General features: G+C 45.1%; 1 protein-coding gene across 9 annotated transcripts in view; it reads right to left on the bottom strand.

Annotated features, from left to right (window-relative positions):
- The window catches only part of LOC129476006 (putative uncharacterized protein LINC02901), a 54,220-nt gene extending 38,075 nt beyond the window's left edge, over nucleotides 1-16,145 (bottom strand). For 7 of the 9 annotated variants that reach the window (XM_063632929.1, XM_063632932.1, XM_063632927.1 and 4 more), the window contains exons 1-2: nucleotides 15,731-16,145; nucleotides 5,670-5,806 (exon numbers count right to left, since the gene is read on the bottom strand). In XM_063632929.1, the coding sequence (XP_063488999.1) occupies nucleotides 5,670-5,806; nucleotides 15,731-15,854 (261 nt within the window). In that variant the 5' untranslated portion in view covers nucleotides 15,855-16,145. Of the gene's footprint in view, nucleotides 1-5,669; nucleotides 5,807-7,531; nucleotides 7,812-15,730 lie in introns of those variants that run through there. The other 2 variants (XR_010119198.1, XR_010119197.1) reach the window with 2 other exon arrangements.
- Nucleotides 16,146-24,202: the final 8,057 nt, after the last annotated feature.

The raw sequence follows: 24,202 nt of genomic DNA, 5'->3' as shown, positions 1-24,202 counted from the left end.
CCCTACTTAGTCATCTATAGTACCCCAACCACCGCCTGCCTGCAGGACCCTCCCCATTGGGTTCACCATTCCAGAATAAAGCTGTCTCTGTCAGCCAGACAGCCTGATATATCCTCTTCCTCCTGGAAGTCGCAAGTACTCTCCCCTACTTCCCTTAAACTCACTCGCATTTCTGAAGAACAATAATAACCCTTATGAGCCTAATACATGCCTTCATTCTGTTAGGCCTATCCATCCTTACCCTACTCTTTGCAACAGGGCTTTATGCAGTCACCCCCACTACTTGGACTGTGCCCCAAAAACTTGTCATCCCTACTATATTCTCGACTACTCATAAATGACCTGCTGTTGTTTACACTGCCCGTTTACACTGTTTCTCCAAGCCATCACAGCTGTTATCTCCTGGTGCTATCCCCAAACCGCCACTCTTGACTCCCTCTTGGAGCAGATAGATGATCTTTGGTGGCAGGGCACCCTCCAATACTTCCACCCTGATGAAGTTCTATTCTTTACTTTTATGCTCACTCTTATTCTCATTCCCATTCTTATGCCACTCTCTACCCCTCCCTAGTTACCTCCGGCATACTATCAATCTCACCCACTCTCTCCTCACTGCCTCCAATCCTTCTCTAGCAAAGAATTGTTGGCTATGCGTTTCCCTTTCTTCCTGCTTTTTTTTTTGAAACGGAATCTCGCTCTGTCGCCCAGGCTAGAGTACAGTGGCAGCAATCTCGGCTCACTGCAAGCTCTGCCTCCTGGGTTCACGCCATTCTCCTGCCTCAGCCTCCTGAGTAGCTGGGACTACAGGTGCCCACCACCACACCTGGCTAATTTTTTTATTTTTAGTAGCGACGGGGTTTCACCGTGTTAGCCAGGATGGTCTCGATCTCCTGACCTCGTGATCCGCCCACCTCAGCCTCCCAAAGTGCTGGGATTCCAGGTGTGAGCCACTGCGCCTGGCCTCTTCCTGCTTTTACACAGCCATCCCCGCTCTACAGGCCGACTGGGCTATCTGTTCCGTCTCCCTGCACCTCAGAACCTCCTTTAATAGCCCTCATTTTTACCTGCCTGAGGAAATTCTTCACCTTCTAGACAGATTTGGTGAGAACTCCCCAGACATTTCACACCAACAAGCTGCCACACTTCCCCGCATCTACTTACGGCACCTTTCTCCTTATGTCAATTCCACCCCCCATCATATTTGGACCCCTCACCACACAAACAACTATCCCTGTTGCCGCTCCTTTATGCATCTCCCGACAACAGCCTGCTGAAATCCCTTTAGGCAACCTTCCACTGTCCAAATGTTCCTTTACTCTTTGTCTCTAGAACCCAGCCACACACATAACCAAACAAATGGAAGCATTTCAACTTCACATTACTGATAAGCCCATTACTGACAATCTAAAAAACATTGGCAGTCACTATCGTTTAGGAAGACACCTACCCTGCATCTCACTCCATCCTTGGCTACCCTCCCCCTGCTCGTCTGAATCTCCTCCTAGCCCCTCCTCTTGCTTGCTTATACCCAGCCCCATGAATAGCAGTGAAAGGTTACTTGTAGACACTATGTGCTTTCTCACACACCATGAAAACCGAACCCCTCCCTTTACGCAGTCGCACCATCAATCCCCATTACAACCTCTAACGGCTGCTGCCCTTGCTGGATCTCTAGGATTCTGGGTGCAGGACTCCTCTTTCAGTCCACCCTCTCACCTTTTCACTTTACGTTTCCAGTTCTGCCTGACACAAGGCCTCTTCTTTTTATGTGGCTCTTCCACCTACATGTGCCTACCTCCCAAATGGATGGGCACATGTGCTCTAGTCTTCCTTACCCCCAAAGTCCAGTTTGCAGATGGGAACAAACTACTGCCTGTCCCCCTCATGACATCAACACGACAAAAAAGAGTCATCCCACTAATCCCTTTGCTTGTGGGTCTAGGACTTTCTGCCTCCACTATTGCACTTGGAACTGGAATAGCACGCAGCTCAACCACTGCCACAACATTCCACAGCCTCTCTAATGACTTCTGCTAGCATTACAGATATATCACAAACTTCATCTGTTCTCCAAGCCCAGGTTGACTCTTTAGCTGCAGTTGTCCTCCAGAACCGCCAAGGCCTCTATTTACTCACTGCTGAAAAAGGAGGACTCTGTATATTTTTAAATGAAGAGTGTTGTTTTTACCTAAATCAGTCTGGCCTGGTATATGACAATGTAAAAAAAAACTCAAGGATACAGCCCAAAAACTCACCAACCAAGCAAATAATTACACTGAACCCTCTTAGACACTCTGTAATTGGATGTCCTGGGTACTCCTAATTCTTAGTCCTTTAATATCTGTTTTTCTCCTTCTCTTATTTGGACACTGTGTCTTTCATTTAGTTTCTCATTTCATACAAAACCGCATCCAGGCCATCACCAATAATTCTATACGACAAATGCTCCTTTTAATAACCCCATAATATCACCCCTTACCCCAAAATCTTTCTTCAGTTGAATCTCTCCCACTGTAGGTTCCCACACTGCCCCAATCCCGCTCGAAGCAGCCCTGAGAAACATCGCCCATTATCTCTCCATACCACCCCCGAAAATTTTCGCCACCTTAACACTTCACTATTTTGTTTTGCTTTTCTTATTAATAAAAGAAGACAGGAATGTCAGGCCTCTGAGCCCAAGCTAGGCCATCATATCCCCTGTGACCTGCCTATATACATCCAGATGGCCTGAAGCAACTGAAGATCCACAAAAGAAGTGAAAATAGCCTTAACTGATGACATCCCACCATTGTGATTTGTTTCTGCCCCACCCTAATTGATCAACGTACTTTGTAATCTCCCCCACCCTTAAGAAGGTTCTTTATAATCTCCCCCACCCTTAAGAAGGTTCTTTGTAATTCTCCCCACCCTTGAGAATGTACTTTGTGAGATCCACCCCCTGCCTACAAAACACTGCTCCTAACTCCACCGCCTATCCCAAAACCTATAAGAACTAATAATAATCCCACCACCCTTTGCTAACTCTCTTTTTGGACTCAGACCACCTGCACCCAGCTGAAATAAACAGCCTTGTTGCTCACACAAAGCCTGTTTGGTGGTCTCTTCACATGGACCCGTGAGACACCATCCTCCCTTGATACATTTAAAAGATGCATTGAAATTAAACAAAATATGATTTTGTATTTTGAAAATACAAACTGAAATCATACAAAATATGTTTGTATGACTGAACTGAAATCACACAAAATGCTGAATTGAAGTCACAGAGAATATGAACTGAAATCATACAAAATATGTTCCAGCTGGGCGCGGTGGCTCACGCCTGTAATCCCAGCACTTTGGGAGGCTGAGGCGGGCAGATCACAAGGTCAGGAGATCGAGACCATCCTGGCTAACATGGTGAAACCCTGTCTCTACTAAAAATACAAAAAATTAGCCGGGCGTGGTGGCGGGTGCCTGTAGTCCCAGCTACTCGGGAGGCTGAGGCAGAAGAATGGTATGAACCTGGGAGGCAGAGCTTGCAGTGAGCCGAGATTGCGCTACTGCACTCCAGCCTGGGTGACAGAGCGAGACTCCGTCTCAAAAAAAAAAAAAAAAAAGTTCTATAACCACAGTGGAGATTGAAACCACCTTTGCAAAATTACGACCGAGACAGTGAAAGAGATCTAATTTAACCGACTCCATCTTGCTTCTAACCTCCAAGTTGTCCTTGTTCATTCCTGAGCATAGGCCAAACCAACTTTTGGAGAAGTTTAGTTTATAGTTTAAAACAAAGACTATAACAGCCCTTTCCCAAAGCAGACCTCCTTCTTGCCTGGGGACTAGATTGCCTTTGTAGGACTAACATTAGCCACAAGATTAGAAATTATGGTTTAGGAGTCATGTAGCTGTAGGCTACAAGATTCTGACCCTCCCTAAACTGCTCCTAAGATCAGTGCTTGAGATATTTTGCAGACCCTGCACTTGATGGATCAGCTAGCACCACCCAGATGGATTAACTGGCTCATCTGATCTTGTGGCCCCCACCAAGGAACTGACTCAGAGCAAGAAGACAGCTTTGACTCTCTGTGATTTTATCCCTGACCAATCAGCACCCCGGGCTCACTGGCTTCCCCCATCCACCTAGTTGTCCTTAGAAACTCTGCTCCCAGAATGCTCGGGGAGACTGATTTGAGTAACAATAACACTCTGGTCTCCCGCACAGTCGGCTCTGCATGAATTACTCATTCTCTATTGCAATTCCCCTGTCTTGATCAATCCGCTCTGTCTAGGCAGCAGGCAAGGTGAACCCCTTGGGCGGTTACAAAATCAAAATCATAAGAGAAAGATAACTAGATAATATTTAAACGTAAACAACAGAACTTCTGGTTAAGCTCTCCTGAGGGCCTAGTCTTAGAGGGGCCCCGCACTTTCATGGGCTTTATTTCCAGGAGCCTCACCAGGGTTTCAGGCAGGGGAAAAGGAAAAGTAACCATTTAAAAATACAAACAGGGGGAGAGTAAACATTGTGAAAAACACTCAGTTCTCTGTAACGAAGGCCTGCCTTCTAAGGGAAACTATTTTACCTGAGTCTTATCTCATTTGGAGGAATGACAATTAACCAACTCCAGCCCTTCTAGCCTTCCTGTATCAGGTAAAGGAAGAGAAAAAAAAAAAAAAGGCTAAGAACAGCTTCTGAGGGTCACAGTCCACCTTTAGAGGTTTCAGAGCCATTAAAAAGCTGAGATTTAATCAGATAGTTAGAGAGCACCTCCTCTCCCTCAAACTATCACATCAACAGGGTTCCTGTGTAACAACAGGAAACAGGACTGCAACTGAGAGAGCTATAAAGCACAGACTCCATTGAAGAAGGAGGTTTTAGGGTAACCCAAACACAACAAAAAAAGGAAACTAGGCCGGGCGTGGTGGCTCACGCCTGTAATCCTAGCACTTTGGAAGGCCAAGGCGGGCAGATCACGAGGTCAGGAGTTAGAAACCATCCTGGCTAACACGGTAAAACCCCGTTTCTACTGAAAATACAAAAAATTAGCAGGGCATGGTGGCAGGCGCCTGTAGTCCCAGCTACTTGGGAGGCTGAGACAGGAGAATGGCGTGAACCCAGGAAGCAGAGCTTGCAGTGAGCCAAGATCGCGCCACTGCACTCCAGCCTGGGCGACAGAGCGAGACTCCATCTCAAAAAACAGAAAAAGGAAAGTAGAGGAAGCATCTGGCACTACAGGTACAGCAAACGTTAAACACAGGTCTGCCCCTGGCCAAATTAACGTAAATCCTCACATTGAAAGCCTAATCATCTCAGTTCCTATTGCCTGATACATCATGTCTGACTTGGAACAAAAAATTACAAGGATGCTAACAGACAAGAAAAACAGTCTGAAGAGACAAACTATGCATTAGACTCTCACTCAGATGTGGCACAGACTTTGGAATTATCAGGTAGGGAATTTAAAATAACGAGGATATAAGGGAAAAGGCAGATGACATGCAAGAATAGAAGGGAAATAATTGTTAGGTAACAGGGGTACCTTAATGGCGCCGGTTCCGGGTTCTTCTCCCCTCCTTGACCGGGCACTGTCTGAACCCGCCAAAGGAGGGCCAATCAGAAAGAAGCATCTCCCACCTTCCCTTGGGCCTGCCCCACATAGGCCCAAGGGATATAAAACCCAGCACACTAGCAGCTCTCTCTTCTCTTCTCCTCTCTCTCTTCTCTCCTCCTCTCTCTCTTCTCTCCTCTTCTCTTCCTTCTCCGCTTGATACCTCCAATAAAGATCTCTTGACCGTGACCGGTGTAGTCTGATCCTTGCCCGGCCTCTTTCATTGGTGCCGTGACTGGGATCGGGACTCCCCACCCCACTCAGTGGGACCCCGATCCCTTTCGGGTTCAGTCCAGACCCCAGCCGGTCTTCGCTCATTCTCCTGTTCGCCAAGCTGTTTGCCCAACACCAGCCTCATCTCGGTAAGTCTTCCCCTCCGGGGTCTACCTCTCTAGGCAGGCAAGAGACCCCTCGCCTTGCCTCAAGCACCTAAGGCCACGGTAGACCCCAAATAGCAAAACTGGCCCACATATCCCCTAGACAACCAAAGCAAATGGCCCACTTATGGGTCTCTCGATCCTAACATTCTCCAGGATCTCTACAATTATTGCGAGCGAACAGGAAAATGGGCAGAGATCCTGTACCTCCACGGGTTTTTCCTCCTAAAGGCCCTCCAACTGTCACCCTCAAATTACACCTAGATTGGACAAAACTTTTGCCTACCGCTTTATTCAAGCTCTGAGCTCTCCCAAAAAAACCAACTCTCTTATCCCCTTTCGAAATTATGTACGGCGGACCGCCTCTTCCGCCAGGCATTAGCCCGTCTTCCCCGCCATCCACCCAACACATCCCATCATCCCTCCTGTCCTTCATCTCCCTGGCTCCACATTTCCAGGTTAAAACCGGCCACCAGCCCAGATCAACCAGACGCCCCTCCCAGCGGCGCCTGCCCACCCCCCACCAACTGCACCTACACCACTGCTCCTCCAAACTTCCCAGCCCCCGAAGGCTGGTGCAATGGCTCCCTACACAAGTCTATCAATTCTTCCACTGGTGGCACCTGTGTTCCCGTCACTCTCTTTCCCCAACTCACCCTATTACCCTTCTCTGAGGCTCATCAGCATACCACTTTGACCACCCTGACCTAGACCCCTCACAGATCCACCGACACAAGAGAGCAGTTTTCCTACCATTCATTCTCAGGCTATCCCTCACCACCTCCCTACTGGGCTCAGGACTAGGGGCTGCCTCCCTAGGTTACAGCGTGTCTCAGTTTTCCGATCTCAAGATTCCCAGTCCTTAGCTGCTTTACAACGTTAAATCACATCCCTAGCAGGGGTAACACTTCAAACCGCCGAGCTCTAGATTTACTCACTGCTGAAAAAGGCGGTACTTGCATCTTCTTACAAACATTAAAATTTACATAACATTAGGAAGAAACTAATAGGGGCCAACTCGTCCCCATCGTTGTGGGACACCCTAAAGACCCCCTCCTAGCCTGGATCCTCCCATTTCTAGGCCCTCTCATGGGTCCTCTTGTGCTCTCCCTCCGTGCCTTCTCAAATTCATGAGACAGCAAGTCTCATCCATCTCTAACCAAACCTTGAACCAGCTTCTCCTTAGACATCATCAACTCCTAGCAACCAGCGAAGCAGCGGCTGACTCCAGAGACAGACTCTGAGCGCCATGTCTCGGTTCCACCAGTTCCTAGACGATCTCCAATCTCCGCAAAGACTGCTGGCTCATCACAGACCCCTCCCTGACCCTTGGCTGGCTACAAGGAACATTCATGGACTTCACAACTGAGGAGACGTTCACATACAGCGCCCTACTGCTTGGCCTTATACTCCTGCTGTGCCCCGTACACAACCCCCACAGTCCTCCCATACCCCTCCCCCACGACGCCCCCGCTCAGCAGGAAGTAGTCAGACGAACTACAACGCCCATTTCCCCACTTCTTAAAAAACAAAAAAGAGAGGAATGTTAGGTAACAGGGGTACCTTAATGGCGCTGGTTCCAAGTTCTTCTCCCCTCCTTGACCGGGCACTGTCTGAACCCGCCAAAGGAGGGCCAATCAGAAAGAAGCATCTCCCGCCTTCCCTTGGGCCCGCCCCACGTAGGCCCAAGGGATATAAAACCCAGCACACCAGCAGCTCTCTCTTCTCTTCTCCTCTCTCTCCTCTTCCTTCTCCGCTCGATACCTCCAATAAAGATCTCTTGACCGTGACCACTGTAGTCTGATCCTCGCCCGGCCTCTTTCAATAATGAGAGAGATGGAAACTAAAAGAATGAATCAAAAGAAAATCCTAGAAATTAAAAACATTGTGAGAGAAATGAAAAATGCCTTTATGGGATCACCAGTAGGTTATATGTGCCTGAAGAAAGATTCAGTAGGCTGTGAGATACGTCAACAGAAACTTCCCAAACTGAAACGTGAGAAAAAAAAAAAAAGAGAATGAAAGTGTTCAAACAGGGCCAGGTGCCATGGCTCACACCTGTAATCCCAGCACTTTGGGAGGCTGAGGCGGGCAGATCACCTGAGGTCAGGAGATCGAGATCAGCTTGGCCAACAAGGTGAAACCCCACCTCTACTAAAGATATAAAAATTAGCCGGGTGTGGTAGCAGGCACCTGTAATCCCAGCTACCCAGGAGGCTGAGGCAGGAGAATCGCTTGAACCTGGGAGGCAGAGGTTGCAGTGAGCCAGTGAGCTGAGATCGCTCCATTGCACTCCAGCCTGGGCGACAGAACAGGACAATGTCTCAAAAATTAAAAAAAGAAAGAAAAAGGAGGGAGGGAGGGAGGGAGCGAGCGAGAGAAGGAAGGAAGGAAAGAAGGAAATGCTCAAACAGAGTATCACTTACTGTGGGACAATTATAAAAGGTCTAATATGCATTTAATGGGAATAGCAGGAGAAGAAAGAGAAATAAGCAAAAGAAATATTCAAAGCAATAATCACTAGGCATTTTCCAAAATTAATGACAGACATCTAAACACGGCTGCAGGAAGATCAGAGGACACCAAGCAGGATAAACACCAAAAAATCTCTGCCTAGGCACATCATATTAAACTGCAGAAAACCAAAGACTAAGAGGATATCTAGAAAGAAAGCAGAATAAAAATACCTTGTCTGTGCGGAAGAGAGAATTATATTAGACTTCTCATCAGAAACAATGTAAGCAAGACAACAGTGGAATGAAATATTTTTAAAAGAAAAAAACAAAAACTCACCAACCTAGAATTCTGTATCCAGTGAAATTATCCTTCAAAAAAAGGGGGAAACAAACACTTTCTCAGATAAACAAAAACTGGGGGAATTTGTTGCCAGGAGACTGCCTTACAAGGTATGCTAAGGTACGTTTTTCGAAAAAAGGGCAACTATATAGGTCAGAAACTCAGATCTACATAAAGAAAGGAAAATTTACATCAAAGAAAGAGAAAAATGGCCAGGCATGGTGGCTCATGCCTGTAATCCCAGCGCTTTGGGAGGCTGAGGCAGGTGGATCACCTGAGGTCAGGCGTTCGAGACCAGCTTGGCCAACATAGTGAAATCCTGTCTCTACTAAAAATACAAAAATTACCCAGGCCTGATGGCACACGCCTATAGTCCTGGCTACTCAGGAGGCTAAGGCAGCAGAATCACTTGAACATGGGAGACGGAGGTTGCAGTGAGCCAAGATCATGCCACTGCATGCCAGCCTGGGTGGCAGAGCAAGACTCTGTTTAAAAAAAAAAAAAAAAAAAAAAGGACCAGGAGCAGTGGCTCATGCTCGTAATCCCAACATTTTGGGAGGCCAGGGCAGGAGGATCACTTGAGGTCAGGAGTTCAAGACCAGCCTGGCCAACATGGTGAAACCCCATCTCTACTAAAAATACAAAAATTAGGCCGGGCGCGGTGGCTCACGCTTGTAATCCCAGCACTTTGGGAGGCCGAGGCGGGCGGATCACGAGGTCAGGAGATCGAGACCACGGTGAAACCCCGTCTCTACTAAAAATACAAAAAATTAGCCGGGCGTGGTGGCGGGCGCCTGTAGTCCCAGCTACTCGGAGAGGCTGAGGCAGGAGAATGGCGTGAACCCGGGAGGCGGAGCTTGCAGTGAGCCGAGATTGCGCCACTGCACTCCAACCTGGGCGACAGAGCGAGACTCCGTCTCAAAAAAAAAAAAAAAAAAAAAAAAAAAAAATACAAAAATTAGCAAGGTGTGATGGTGGGTGCCTGTAATCCCAGCTACTTGGAGGCTGAGGCAGAGGAACTGCTTCAACCTGGGAGGCGGAGGTTGCAGTGAGCCGAGATCATATCATTTATACTCCATCCTGGATGACAGAGCAAGACTCCATCTTAAAAAAAAAAAAAAAAAAAAAAGGCCAGGCGCGGTGGCTCACGCTTGTAATCCCAGCACTTTGGGAGGCTGAGGCGGGCGGATCACGAGATCAAGAGATCAAGACCATTCTGGCCAACATGGTGAAACCCCGTCTCTACTAAAAGTACAAAAATTAGCCAGGCGTGGTAGCCTGTAGTCCCAGTTACTCAGGAGGCTGAGGCAGGAGAACTGCTTAAACCCGGGAGGTGGAGGTTGCAGTGAGCCAAGATCGCACCACTGCACTCTACCCTAGTGACAGAGCGAGACTCCATCTAAAAAAAAAAAAAAAAAAAAAAAAAAACAAATCCAGGAAGAAATAGACAAATCAAATATTATGGTTGGAGACTTCAACACTCCTCTGTCAGTAACTGACAGATTCAGTAGGCAGTCTGGATATAGTTAAACCAAACAGCATCATCAATCAACTGGATCAAATTGACATCTATAGACTACTTCATCCATCAACATCACAATACACATTCTTCACAAGATCACATGGAACATTCACCAACCTAGATCATATCCTAGCCAGAAAACATACCTCAACAAATTTAAAAGAATAGAAATAATACAAAGTTGCTGTCAGGCAACAGTGGAATTAAAACTAAAAAGTAAAAAATTAAAACTACATAAATAAATAATTTTTAAAAGGTAGTAACAGCTAAAAATGCTGAAAATATTTAGAGAATAAACAGCATATTTCTAAATAACACCTGTGTAAAATAAAAAGTCTCAAGAGAAATTTTTAATTGTTTTGAACCAAATAAAAATGAAAACACAACTTATCAAATCTTACAGGATATAGTAAAAGCAATGCTTCGATGGACATTTTTAGCATTTAATGCATATATTAGAAAAGAAGAGGCCGGGCGCGGTGGCTCACGCCTATAATCCCAGCACTCTGGGAGGCCAAGGGGGGCAGATCATGAGGTCAGGAGTTAGAGACCAGCCTGGCCAACATGGCGAAACCCCATCTCTATTAAAAATACAAAAATTAGCCAGGAGTGGTGGCAGGCACCTGTAATCCCAACTACTTAGGAGGCTGAGGCAGGAGAATCGCTTGAACCTGGGAGGTGGAGGTTGCAGTTAGCCAAGATTGTGCCATTGCACTCCAGTCTGAGCGACAAGAGCAAGGCTCTGTCTCAAAAAAAAGAAGATTTAGTATCAATAATCCAAGCTTCCACCTTAGAAAACTATAAAAAGAAAAGAATATAAGCCTAAAGCGAGCAGAATAAGAGAAATATAATAATAAAAATTAGAGCAGAAATCATTGGAATTGAAAATAGGAAATTAATTTTAAAAAATCAAAACCAATCATTAGGAATGAAGGACAGGCTATCACTGAGCACCCCACAGACTCTAAAAGGGGAATAAATTACACAAACAACTGTGCACACAGAAATTTGACAACTTACATAAAGTGGATCAATTCTTTTATGGCCACAGCTACCAAAACTCATCCGAGAATAAATTAAAAACCTAAATAAATCCTTTATCTATTAAAAAAAGTTGAATTTCTAGTTTAAAATCTTCCTTAACAGAAATCTGCAGCCCCAAATGGTCTTATCAGCAAATAGTACCAAAGATTTTAGAAAGATATAACATGAGCTCTACATAGCTTCTTCCAGAAAACAGAAGTGGAAGGAATGCTTCCTAACTCATTTTATGAGATGAGCATCATCATGATACTAAAACCAGATAAAGAAAATACAAAAAAAAGATCCTCGTGAATCAATATCCCTCATCAACACAGATGCAAAATACTAACAAATTGAATACAGTAATACATAAAAAAAAATTACACACCATGATCCGGGGTTTATTCCCGGGATGCAATATTTGAAAACCAATGAGAATGTAATCTGCAACAAGACCATATCAACCGCCAATATTCAACATCAATTCACGGTACAAGCAGTCAGCAAATGAGGAATTGAACAGAGCTCTCTAAACTGATAAAGCACACCTACAAGAAAGCCTGTATCTAAACATACTGTGAAAGACGTAATGCTTCTTTCCCCCTAAGATCAGGAACAAGGCAAGGAAATCCACCTCACCCCTCCTACTCAACATTGCACAGGAAGACCTATCTTGTGAAACAGGGAAATAAAATTTAATGAAAGTCATACAGATTGGAAAGGAGAAAACGCAACTGTCCCCAGTCCCTATTCACAAACAACATGATTGCCTGTGTAAAAAATCTCACGGATTCCATAAAAACCTTCTAAAACCAGTATCGGTTTAGCAAGATTGCAGGATACAAGGTTAACACATGAAAACCAACTATATTTCTTTATAATAGTAATGAATATCCGGAAACCAAATTTTTTAAATCACAGTGGCTTCGAAAAATAGTCTGCCATAAATCTAACAAACCACGTAAAGGATCTATATATGAACACCACAAAACGCTGATGAAAGAAATAAAACAATCTAAATAAATGGAAAGACATACTATATTCACAGATTGGAAGACTCAATATAGTTAAGATGTCAATTCTCCTCCAATTGATCTACAGATTTAACACAAATACAATCAAAATCCCCCACGTGGTGGGGCACAGTGGCTCACACCTGTAATCCCAGCACTTCAGGGACTGAGACAGGAGGATCACTTGAGGCCAGGAATTTTGAGACCAGTTTGGGCAACATAGCAAGACCTCCGTCTCTACCAAAAAAAAAAAAAATTTTTTTTAATTAGCCAGGTGTGGTGATGCACACCTGTGATCCTAGCTACTCAGGAGGCTGAGGCAGGAAGATCCCTTGAGCCCAGGAGTTTGAGGTTACAGTGAGCTATGATGGCACCACTGCACTCCATCGGGGCTACAGACTGAGACTCTGTCTGAAAAACAAAACAAAACAAACAAAAAAAGAACAAAATTCCCAGCAGGATTGTTAAAACATATAGACAAGCCTAAAATATATATGGAAAGTCAAAGGAAGTAAAATACCCAAGTAATCAGGAAAAAGAACAAAGTTGGAGGGCGCTAAGACTTGCTTTAAAGCTACAGCAATCAAGACAATGTCGTGGCGGTGAAGGGATAGACACAGATCAATGAAACAGAACAAATGGTCCCGAAATAAATTCACACAAATATGGCCAACGGACTTTTCACAAAGCGGCAGGTGCAAAGTCAATGGAAGGGACTCTTTTTAATGAAGGACTTGTATCCAGAATATTTAAAGAACTCTCAAAATTCAATGGTAAGAAAATAACCTGATTTTGGCCGTGTGCGGTGGCTCACGTCTGTAATCCCAGCACTTTGGGAGGCCGAGGTGAGCAGATCACCTGAGGTCAGGAGTTCAAAACCAGCCTTGCCAACATGGTGAAATCCCGTCTACTAAAAATACAAAAATTAGCCGGGTATGGTGGCACATGCCGGTAATCCCAGCTTCTCAGGAGGCTGAGACAGGAGAATTGCTTGAACCCGGGAGGCAGAGGTTGCAGTGAGCCGATATCGTGCCATCGCACTCCAGCCTGGGTGACAGAATTCTGTCTCAAAAAAAAAAAAAACACTAAGAAATACTGCTGCATAAATATCAACAATTTAAGACTGTTAACATCAATTGTTGGCAAGGATGTGAAGTAACTGTAATTTTCTTTTTTCTTTTTTCTTTTTGAGACAGAGTTTCACTCGTTGCCCAGGCTGGATGGAGTGCAATGGCATGATCTCGGCTTACCGCAACCTCCACTGCCCAGGTTCAAGCGATTCTCCTGCCTCAGCCTCCCGAGTAGCTAGCTGGGATTACAGGCATGCGCCACCACAGCCAGCTAATTTTGTATTTTTAGTAGAGACGGGGTTTCTCCACGTTGGTCAGGCTGGTCTCGAACTTCCGACCTCAGGTGATCTGTCTGCCTCGGACTCCCAAAGTGCTGGGATTACAGGCGTGAGTCACCTCACCCAGCCCTTTTTTTTTTTTTTTTTTTTGAGATGTAGTCTCGCTCTGTCACCCAGGCTGGAGTACATTGGCATGATCTCAGCTCACTGAAACCTCTGCCTCCTGAGCTCAGGAGATTCTTCTGCCTATGCCTCCCAAGTAGCTGGGACTACAGGCACACGCCACCATGCCCAGCTAATTTTTTTTTTAGTAGAGACGGATAATCACCATATTGGCCAGGCTGGTCTCGAACTCCTGACCTCGTGATCCACCCGCCTCGGCCTCCCAAAGTGCTGGGATTACAGGCATGAGCTGCTGCAGCCGGCCAATTTTTAAAAATTGATTCAATCATTTTGGGAAACTGCCAGCAGTGTCTATTAAAACTAACTATACACCTATCATCCTATGACACAAAAATTCCTTTTATAGGTATATATCCAACTAAAATCAATTATTCACCATACTACATGAATGTTCAGAGCAGCTTTATTCATAATAGCCAATGAAAACAACCCAAATACACATCAATGGTAAAAAGGATAAGTTAAGTATATTCATGCAATAGAATACTATTCAGTAATAAACAAAGTTCAAACTACTGATACGTGTGATAACATGGAGGAATCTTACAGACACTATGGTGGGTGAGAAAAAAACAGACAGAAATGCAAAAGTGTCTAATCTTTTGGCTTCCCTGGGCCATACTGGAAGAATTGTCATGGGCCACACATAAAATACACTAAAATTAACAATAGCTGATGGGCTAAAAAAAAAAAAAAAAAATCACATGGCGGGGCACAGTGGCTGATGCCTATAATCCCAGCACTTTGGGAGGCCAAGGTGGTCAGATCACCCGAGGTCGGGAGTTTGAGACCAGCCTGCCCAATATGATGAAACCCCATCTCTACTAAAAATACAAAAATTAGCCAGGTGTGGTGGCACTAGCCTGTGATCTCAGCTACTCGGGAGGTTGAGGCATGAGAATCACTTGAACCTGGGAAGTGGTGGTTACAGTAAGCCGAGATCGCACCACTGCACTCCAGCCTGGGCAACAGAGACTCTGTCTCAAAAAAATAAATAAAATCACAAAAAATCTCGTAATGTTTTAAGAAAGTTTACAAATTTGTGTTGGGCCACATTCAAAACCGTGGCCTGTGCGGGTTGGACAAGTTTGGAATAAAGCTTACTGCTTGATTGCAATTACATGAAGTTTAAGAGTAGACACAGCTCATGCTTGGTAATTTAAGTCCAAATGAATAGTGGTTAGTGGTTACCTCTGGGGAAGTACTACTGACCAGAAGGAGCAGTTGGAAACCTGGGGTGATGGAAATGTTCTAGATCTTGACCTGGGGGCTGATGACATGTGTATACATATGTAAAAGTTCACCCAGCTGTCCTCTTAATTCCTGTGCTATTTATTGTGTGTAAATTATGTCAGTTAGGAAAAAATAAGAAAAATGAAGGAATGATGGAGAAAAAAGAAATGAAGAGAAACGTAAGGAAGGAAGAAGGGAGGAAGGGAGAGATAAAGGGAGGGAGGGAGGAAGGGGGGATTAAACCTAAGCACGGAGGGGGAGAGACGCTCCTCAAAAATATGCTATCAGTCATGTAGTGTTATTTATTTATTTTTTGAGACGGAGTCTCGCTCTGTTGCCCAGGCTGTAGTGAGTGCCGCGATCTCGGCTTACTGCAACCCCCACCTCCCAGGTTCAAGAGATCCTCCTGCCTCAGCCTCCCGAACAGCTGCCATTACAAGCACGAGCCATGGTGACCTATTACCTGCATCTTAAAGATGGGTAAAGTTTGAGGTTTGCTGATGTCTTCAGCGTCACAGACTGGGTGAGTGACTCAAGCTGAGGCTAAAACCCAGGTGTGTAGGGCGCCAAAGCCTTTGTGATTCCACCTCCTACAGCTCGGGTCACTTCCTCAGAGAAAGGTGACTCCTAGAAATGCCTCCCACCTGGAACTGATCTCCTCCTGGGAAGAACGTCTGTCTGTCTTATCGCCGTCGACCTTAGGCATGGACACCCTTCTGTCCCCCACCCACAACTGTGAACCTGCTCAGGAGGCACAGCCGCGTTCATTCATTTTAGGCCTCCTCAAGGGCTCAGCGCCTGCTAAGCAGATGCGCGTTCCTGTAGGGCAAGGGGTGGCCACTGGAGACGCGGGTGCGACGCAGGCGATCACGCCCTCGGACGACGCTGTGGACTGCGCTTCCTTCCGAAGAGGGAACCGTTGAGAAGAGTGAAGCGATGAGTTTTGTTTCACTGGAGACCAACCGCGTCCGTGTGACTCACTTAGAAACTCACTGTTACATATTTGGAGCCTGGGCTGACGACCTTCCGGGTACACGTCAGGCAGAAGCAGGTGCGCGGTGGGAGTGTCCGCCCCGCCCTGCCGGTGGCGCCGGCCCCGCCCCCCTCACCTGCGCGCGCAACCCCACCCCAGCGCGAGGCTCTGCACCGGCCGCGCCCGCCGTCCAGCTTTTATATGGCGCTATTTTGGTCGCGCGCTCTGATTGGCCGGGAGCTGGCGACGACACGCTGGCGCGCCTCAGGGAGGGGCCAAGCTCTGGGTGAGGGGAGCTTCCGGCGGCCGCGGGGAGCCGGGGGCGGCGGGGCGGGACTGTTGCGGTGTCCAGGGTGCTTTGGGGCTTCTGTGCCTAGTCTGCAATCTGTCAGTGGGGTTATATTTTTAATAAAAGAGTTTGTGTGTCCGAAAGGGATTTGTCAAGAACCAGACTCACCCTTCTGGGAGAGAGTTGCCAGATGGCGGGAACAGGCGGCCTAAACCTTACCAGACGTGAGCCCAGGCTGCTCAAGTGTCATTCGCGTCTTGAAGCTCTTGCCCGCCTCCCTTTGCAGGCGCGTCTTCTGCCAACTCTACCTTGCCCTTTGCTAAACCAGCCCTCTAATGTTTTATCGTGCCTCACGTCAGACAATGGCTGGGCCTCTCTTTCCCCTTGGTTCTGTCCTCTGACCTTCTCTGAAGCTAGAAGAACAAAACACTCCTTAGAATCGCTAGAGGATCTCATTTCCACCACATTCCCATGTCCCAATCGGAAGAGCCACGTCTGACCCCCCCTGGTCTGGCTGTCCACCAATCAGGCAGCATTACTTCTCTGAGTCTCAAGGTTACTAAATTTCTTCTGGTGGCAGACTAGTTTTGTACTTTGGTGAAAGTGACCAAATAGGTACCAAGTGTGATTCATCAAAAATTCTTACACTTAAAAAAATAAGCCAAAAGGATCATTCGAAGCCACCACTCCATATTGGATGGGAACTTAGCTTGAAAGGGGTTCTCTTAAGGATAGAATTACAAATACCATCTCTGGTTGGAAAGCCTATAAACGCCTCTGAGATTGCCTGAGTTCACAACTTTGAAGATGATTTGCAGCTGGATGCAGAAAAAACAAACTTAGTAATTGTTGAATGTGGACATCAAGAATTAAGTACTTTTGGCCCAAACGCAGTGGTTCACACCTGTAATCCTAGCTCTTTGGGAGGTCAAGGCAGGTGGATAACCTGAGATCAGGAGTTCCAGACCACCCTGGCCAACATGGTGAAACCCCGTCTCTACTAAAAATACAAAAATTGGGTGGGCATGTTGGCGCATGCCTGTAATCCCAGCTACTCAGGGCTGAGGCACCGAATCGCTTGAACCCAGGAGGCAGAGGCTGTAGTGAGCAGAGATCATGTCATTGCACTCCAGCCTGGGTGACAGAGCAAGACTGTCTCCAAAAAGAACTTTCAATGTGCCAGGCATTTTAAATGCTTAACAGGCATTTCATTTAACCCTCACAAAATCCCCATGACTTAGATACTATTATTATACCCATTTTACAGAAAGGGCCTAGAAAGTTTGCATAACATTGTGTCTGGACTTGGTTCCTGCCGGTGGGTTCGTGGTCTCACTGACTTCAAGAATGAAGCCACAGACCTTCACGGTGAGTGTTACAGCTCTTAAAGATGGCCAGGACCCAAAGAGTAAGCTGTAGCAAGGTTTATTGTGAAGAGCAAAAAAGCTTCCACAGCATGGAAGAGGACTCAAGCAGGATGCTGCTGCTGGCTGGGGTGGCCAGCTTTTATTCCCTTATTGTCCCCGCCCATGTTCCGTTTGTATCCTATCAGAGTGCCCTCTTTTTCAATCCTCCCCACAACTGGCTACTTTTAGAATCCTGCTGATTGGTGCGTTTTACGATCCTCCTGTAAGACAGGAAAGTTCCCCAAGTCCCCACTGGACCCAGGAAGTCCAGCTGGCCTCACCTCTCAACATGACTGATGCAACACATTAGTACCATAGCAGTGCCAGGATTCACACCCAAGGTTTTCTGACTCCTGTGTGCCCTTAACTACTAAGCTCTGCAGTTTCTTCTTTCTTTGTCTTACCTAACCGGAAACTTAGTCTTAAGCGGGCCCAAAAGGAGTTGGGATCACTACCAGGTGTTATAAAATCTTCAGGAAGACATTTGTCCTGCTGCTGGTTTAAGAAAAGGATTGCTACTGTGGGGCATGGTTGCTCACACCTGTAATCCCCGCTACTTGGGAGGCTGAGGTGGGAAGATCACTTTAGCCCAGGAGGTTGAGGTTGCAGTGAGCTGTGATCACACCACTGCACTCCATCCTGGGTGACAGAGCGAGACCTTATCTTAAAAAAAAAAAAAAAAAAAAAAAAAAAAAAAAAAAGATTGCTATGTGAGAGATGTGAGAGGGAAAATAAGGGTGCCTACAGTCTCAACAATCTCCACTTCGCCTGAGCAACAGACCATATTAAACCTACAGTACAAAGTTTCTGAAAATGTCTCAGATTCTGCTGTGTTCATCAATTTGGAGACCGACCTGTTTACAAAGTGGCCTCACTTAGATCCACTTGGTTGGTTAGGAACCAGGAAGCAAACCGATCATAAGAATGACTTTCAAACTTTTTTCTACACTTTCTTCCAAAAAGCTACCAGAACTACCTGATAGAAATTCCAAATACAGTAGACCCTGCAGTGGAAACTGCCTTGGAGCCAGGCAGGCTTGGGTTTAATCCCCAGTCCCTCTATCCCCCAACCCCTCTCTCTGAAGTTGTATGAATTTCCAAACTTTTATGAACCTCAGATTCTTTATTTGTAACCTGTTTTGCTGAAAGGATTAAGTGAGATCTCTGAAGTTCCTGAATTATTGAGTGGCACAAATAGGTATTCAAAAAATGTTAATTATCTTTTTTGCTCCTTCCTCTGAATGATTAAGAAGAAAAGCACCTAGTCATGACTATTCTATCTTTATTATTTATCTTACAGAGCTACATTGACTGCACTAAGTTTCACAGTCAGGTAGTAATTTACAGTAAGACTTAATTATCATCCATAACTTTAAATGTCCTTATCAAAACTTCAACGACATCACTTCCAAATACTGGCATTAGCTTTGTGTCTGACATTCATTTTAAAAGTTACTAAAAATCTATTAAGTATAAGACTTTGGTTATTTTTTAATAGAACTTTCTGAAAACTTTTCAGCAAAATAACCTATTGAGAAAAATGGGTATGTTGAAAAAAAAAAACAAAAAGCACGGTTTACAAACAAGTATTAGGGAAATAGTATTTTTATTATTATAACCTGTTCCTTCTTACCGCTCCCAAGCTCCAACACTGACCATAACTCTTAATGAAAATAATTTGGTCTGGTAAGACTAAATAAATAAAAAAGAAAACAAAGTTTATTGAAAAGCAAAACATTGGGCTGGGCACAGTAGCTCATGCCTGTAATGCCAGTACTTTGGGAGGCCAAGGTGGGAGGATTACTTGAGGCCAGGAGTTTGAGACCAGCCTGAGCAACGCAGTGAGACCCCATCTCTAAATAAAAAAGAAAAAGAAAAAAGACAAAAAACTAAGAACAGAAAGTAGAATTTAACAAAAATTAAAGGTGTTCCTTTACAAACCTAATTCAGAGATGCTTTTCCCTTTTAAAGCCATTCAGTATTTTTTGTCAGTTGATTTTGCATCATAGACATGACCCATCATTTTCAACACTGCTAATCAATCAAAGGGAGACTTTTAAGTCTTCAAGTATAAAGTTGTAAAATGTGCAGTGTGTGTTGCACATCAGGGTAGTGGTGGATATTACTGCTAAAACATGAAATTTGCAAACCATTAGACATCCAAGTAAGTTTTAAGTAAGCAGATTTCCAGAAATTTGGAAAGTATTAACAAAATGGTTTGAAATTAAGTGGAACAACTTTTCTAGCTCAAAAGAGTATGACTTAGGCAACATGTACTTGACACCCAAACACCTGTGTGGATTACTTGATTTAGTCAAATGAGCAGCCAGCTCAATAGAAAAGAAATCCATCAAACTCACTTTTTTAGACCACATTAACTTCTGCTTTTAGACTTAGCAGTCTTTCATAGCACTTGTATCTAAGTAATGTGAAATTAATATATATAATATATTAAATATATAAGATCAATTATTGAAAAAACTGATAAGTTATTAGCTACAAAAATAGTAACATGAACTGAAGATGCACTGTAATAGATGTCGGATGCCAGAGTGGTTCAACATAATCATTTTGATTCTCCTTTTAACTCCTGTCATTGCCAGCAACAGTGATTTAGGGTGTGGTTGGCTCAGATTATTTTTTGCCGCAATAAAGGGCTGCTGTTGAAAACCTGCCTGTTCTCTAACTCATTACTGTTGCCCCAATACCACATCTTCTATTAAACAAAACTGAGGAGCCAAACGCTAGCAGGTAGTGAAAGGGTCCTCTACTATTGCTAAACAAGTGAACACAGCCATCACCCTGAAACCTGAGCATTCAATGAGAATCTACATCTTAAATGGCTCTTTTGAAGCATTCATTCATCCATCCAGTCGTTCAACGAATAATTCTTGCTTTCTATGTCCCAGGCATGTACATGGGAATAAATAGAAATAGTTCATGTTTCCTGCTATGGAAGGGCTTGCAGTCTAGTGGAGTGATAGATGAATAAGCAAATAAGGCAGCTGAGAGCTAATTGCAACCACGGAGGAATTTAAGTAAGTGTGCAAAGGTGGAAGGCTGGGGAAGGCTGTGGAGATTGTAGGCAACACCAAGCACAAGGCTCAGGATCTGGGAGTGTCGGGGGATAAGGTCAGTCAAAACACATATGGCTTGACAGGCACGCTAAGGCATTAGACCACCATCCTGAGGGCAGTGTGGAGCTTACAGGCAGTTGAGAGAATATCAGAGTGGGGAGCCCCAGTGGCTCACGCCTGTAATCCCAGCACTTTGGGAGGCCGAAGCTGGTAGCTCGCTTGAGGTCAGGAGTTCGAGACCAGCCTGGCCAACACAGTGAAACCCCGTCTCTACTAAAAATACAGCAGTTAGCTGGGCATGATGGTGCATGCCTGTAGTCCCAGCTACTCAGGAGGCTGAGGCAGGAGAATCGCTTGAACCTGGGAGGCAGAGGTTGCAGTGAGCTGAGATCGTGCCACTGCACTCCAGCCTGGGTGACAGAGTGAGACTCTGTCTCAAAAAAAAAAAAAAAAAAAAAAAAAAGAGAATATCAGAAAGGCTGCTTCCTGGAGCCTGCTGACTGGCTTTCCATGCTGTACAGAAGGAAGAAAAAGGGAAGACTCGGCTCTAGTGTCCAGTTCTCCTGAGCTGTGGTATTGTCCTTAATATTTGCCTTAAGATATTTTACTGTCTCTGTTTTACCCAGAACCAGAATGTCAGGTGAATTTGTAGGATTTTGAGGGAAAGCATTTTGCCAGATGTCATCAGTCATGGTTCTGTGACAGTGAACAAATGGTTCCAGCAGCCTGGGAGATCATTACCACGTTTAATACATACAGTGTACTTATACATACAGACTTGGCCTTCTGTCTAAAAACTGCAAGTTGGAGGGTGTCTTAATGACATTGCTCACTTCTTTGCTGTAAAATGCATGGTGAGGCTCTCTGCTAGCACCTTCTTGGAAGTATATAATACTCGTTAAAGGCCCTAGCCATTGAGTGGATTAATACATTGCAGACTGCCACAGTCACTGAAGGGGCACGTTCTAACATAAACACTATTGGTAATATGAAGGCAGCATTCCTGCAAAAAAAAAAAAAAAAAAATCAGAGCACAAGAAATGCATAGTACAGAATGAACAGCTAAAAATCAGTTCAGAGGTACATCTGAGTCTAGAAAGAAGTCACCGATTCTACAGAAACAGCTGTCTCAAAGAATATGGGATCAAAATCCATCAGAATGAAATTCAGAAGTGCTCATAGCCATTCGCTGTGCCTTGCATTGAGGAGTCTCGATTATTTCCTCCACGGTGAAACTAAGGAATTGTACCACATTCAGGTGGATCTGGGCAGGATGGCTCACCAGAGTAGCATTTTACAGCAGGAATCCTAAAAATGCACGGAATGCAAAATAAAGTCTTTTATGGCTGCAGCGAGGAGTCATGAGACACATTCACCTAGTCCTGGGGCATGAGCCCCTTCTCCAAAGCTGCTCACTTTGGATGATGGGTCAGTGGCTGAAACTCTGCGTGGTGATTGCATGGACTCTTGAGTGAGCAGCTTCACAGAGGTGCCCAAAAGCCTCTTAGGAATGAGCGGGTTCACTCCACCAGGCATAGGAGTCAAGATGGGCAGACCTTGGAAAGGCCTGATGTCTGGATGTTTTCCAGAGGTTTCCCAGGCATTCTCCAAGGACTGGAAGTTTCCAGGGGGTAGCCAGTGGCATTCATCTAGAAGGCCATAACAGTTTACTTGCCAGTAGAAGTACAGGCAGACTTTTCAGAGGAATTACTCAACTAAGGTATTTTCAAACTCGTGTTCAGGACTAAAATTTCTGGTAATAAACAGAACAATCTGGCTGGGCATGGTGGCTCATGCCTGTAATCTTACCACTTTGGGAGGCTGAGATGGGAGGATCACTTGAGCTCAGAGGTTTGAAACCAGCTTGGGTAACATAGTGAGATCTTGTCTCTCTCCTTCCTGTCTCTCTCTCTCTCTCTCTGTATGTATGTGTATACACACACACACACACACACACACATCTTTTTTTTTTGAGACTGAGTCTCGCTCTGTCGCCCAGGCTGGAGTGCAGTGGCGCCATCTCGGCTCTCAAGCTCCGCCTCCCGGGTTCCCGCCATTCTCCTGCCTCAGCCTCCCTAGTAGTTGGGACTACAGGCGCACACCACCACGCCCGGCTAATTTTTTTGTATTTTTAGTAGAGATGGGGTTTCACCGTGTTAGCCAGGATGGTCTCGATCTCCTGATCTCGTGATCCACCCACCTCGGCCTCCCAAAGTGCTGGGATTACAGGCGTGAGCCACTGCGCTTGGCCTTATATATTTTTAAAAGAGGCCAATCTAATTTGAAAACACATTCACTATGAAAACACCTAAACATGCATAAAATATAGCAAACTCCTCTTTAAATGCAATATCCAAAATAGCAATACCTGACAGTCTCAGTAACCTAGGGACTTCAGGATATACAGAAGCCCTACTTCATCTCTGTACATAAAGTGTGTCACAGATTGTTAGTGAAAAAAGGACATAAAATCAGAACTTCCGAAGTCACCTTCTTTTTTTTTTTTTTTTGAGATGGAGTCTTGCTCTGTCGCCAGGCTGGAGTGCAGTGGCGCAATCTCGGCTCACTGCAACCTCTACTTTCCAGGTTCAAGCGATTCTCCTGCCTTAGCCTCCCAGAGTAGCTGGGACTACAGGCGCCCACCACCACACCCAGCTAATTTTTGTATTTTTAATAGAGACAGGGTTTCACCATGTTGGCCAGGATGGTCTCAATCTCTTGACCTCATGATCCGCCCTCGTCGGCCTCTCAAAGTGCTGGGATTACAGGCGTGAGCCACCATGCCTGGCCAAGTCACCTTCTTAAGCTGATCCATGTTGCTAGTGTTGCTGATCCACACATATAAGGTCTTTACAATCTATAATATTCCCATTCTAAAAGCAAACCAAGGCTTTCCTGTCTTCTTTCTCTAATAATTCAGTTCTAAAGCCCTTGAGATCAGTGGCCCACACAAAGAGAGTATGCTAAGCAGGGCAGTGGCCTGGCAGAGTCAGGAGACTAGTTTCATACAGAGAGATTGAGCAAATAAGTAAATATATTGGGGATAATGGGTGTCGGGTTTCTCACTGTTGAAAGGGGGAATTACAAGTATGAAAGGGGAGAAGCTGAATAAACCACGTAGCATTGCTTTGGAATTGGAGGCATCAATATGCACTGTAGGTTTTCAGTATCTGTGTGTGTGTGTGTGTGTGTGTGCGTGCATGCATGTGCACGCATATATTTTCTAGTTCTGACTATTAAAAGATACTAAAGCAGTGAGATCCCAATAGCAGCAAGCACCTATCACCAAAATCTTGGTTTCTAAAAATCATTCTCTATTAAAAGGAGCAGGACTTCCTGGTTCCATGGCTGAGTCAGAGAAAGTACAGAAG

Source organism: Symphalangus syndactylus, chromosome 2 (assembly GCF_028878055.3).
Source record: "Symphalangus syndactylus isolate Jambi chromosome 2, NHGRI_mSymSyn1-v2.1_pri, whole genome shotgun sequence".
NCBI classification, from domain to species: Eukaryota; Metazoa; Chordata; class Mammalia; order Primates; family Hylobatidae; genus Symphalangus; species Symphalangus syndactylus.
The sequence above is the reverse complement of the archived record's forward strand: the minus strand, read 5'-3'. Positions and strand labels throughout refer to the sequence as shown.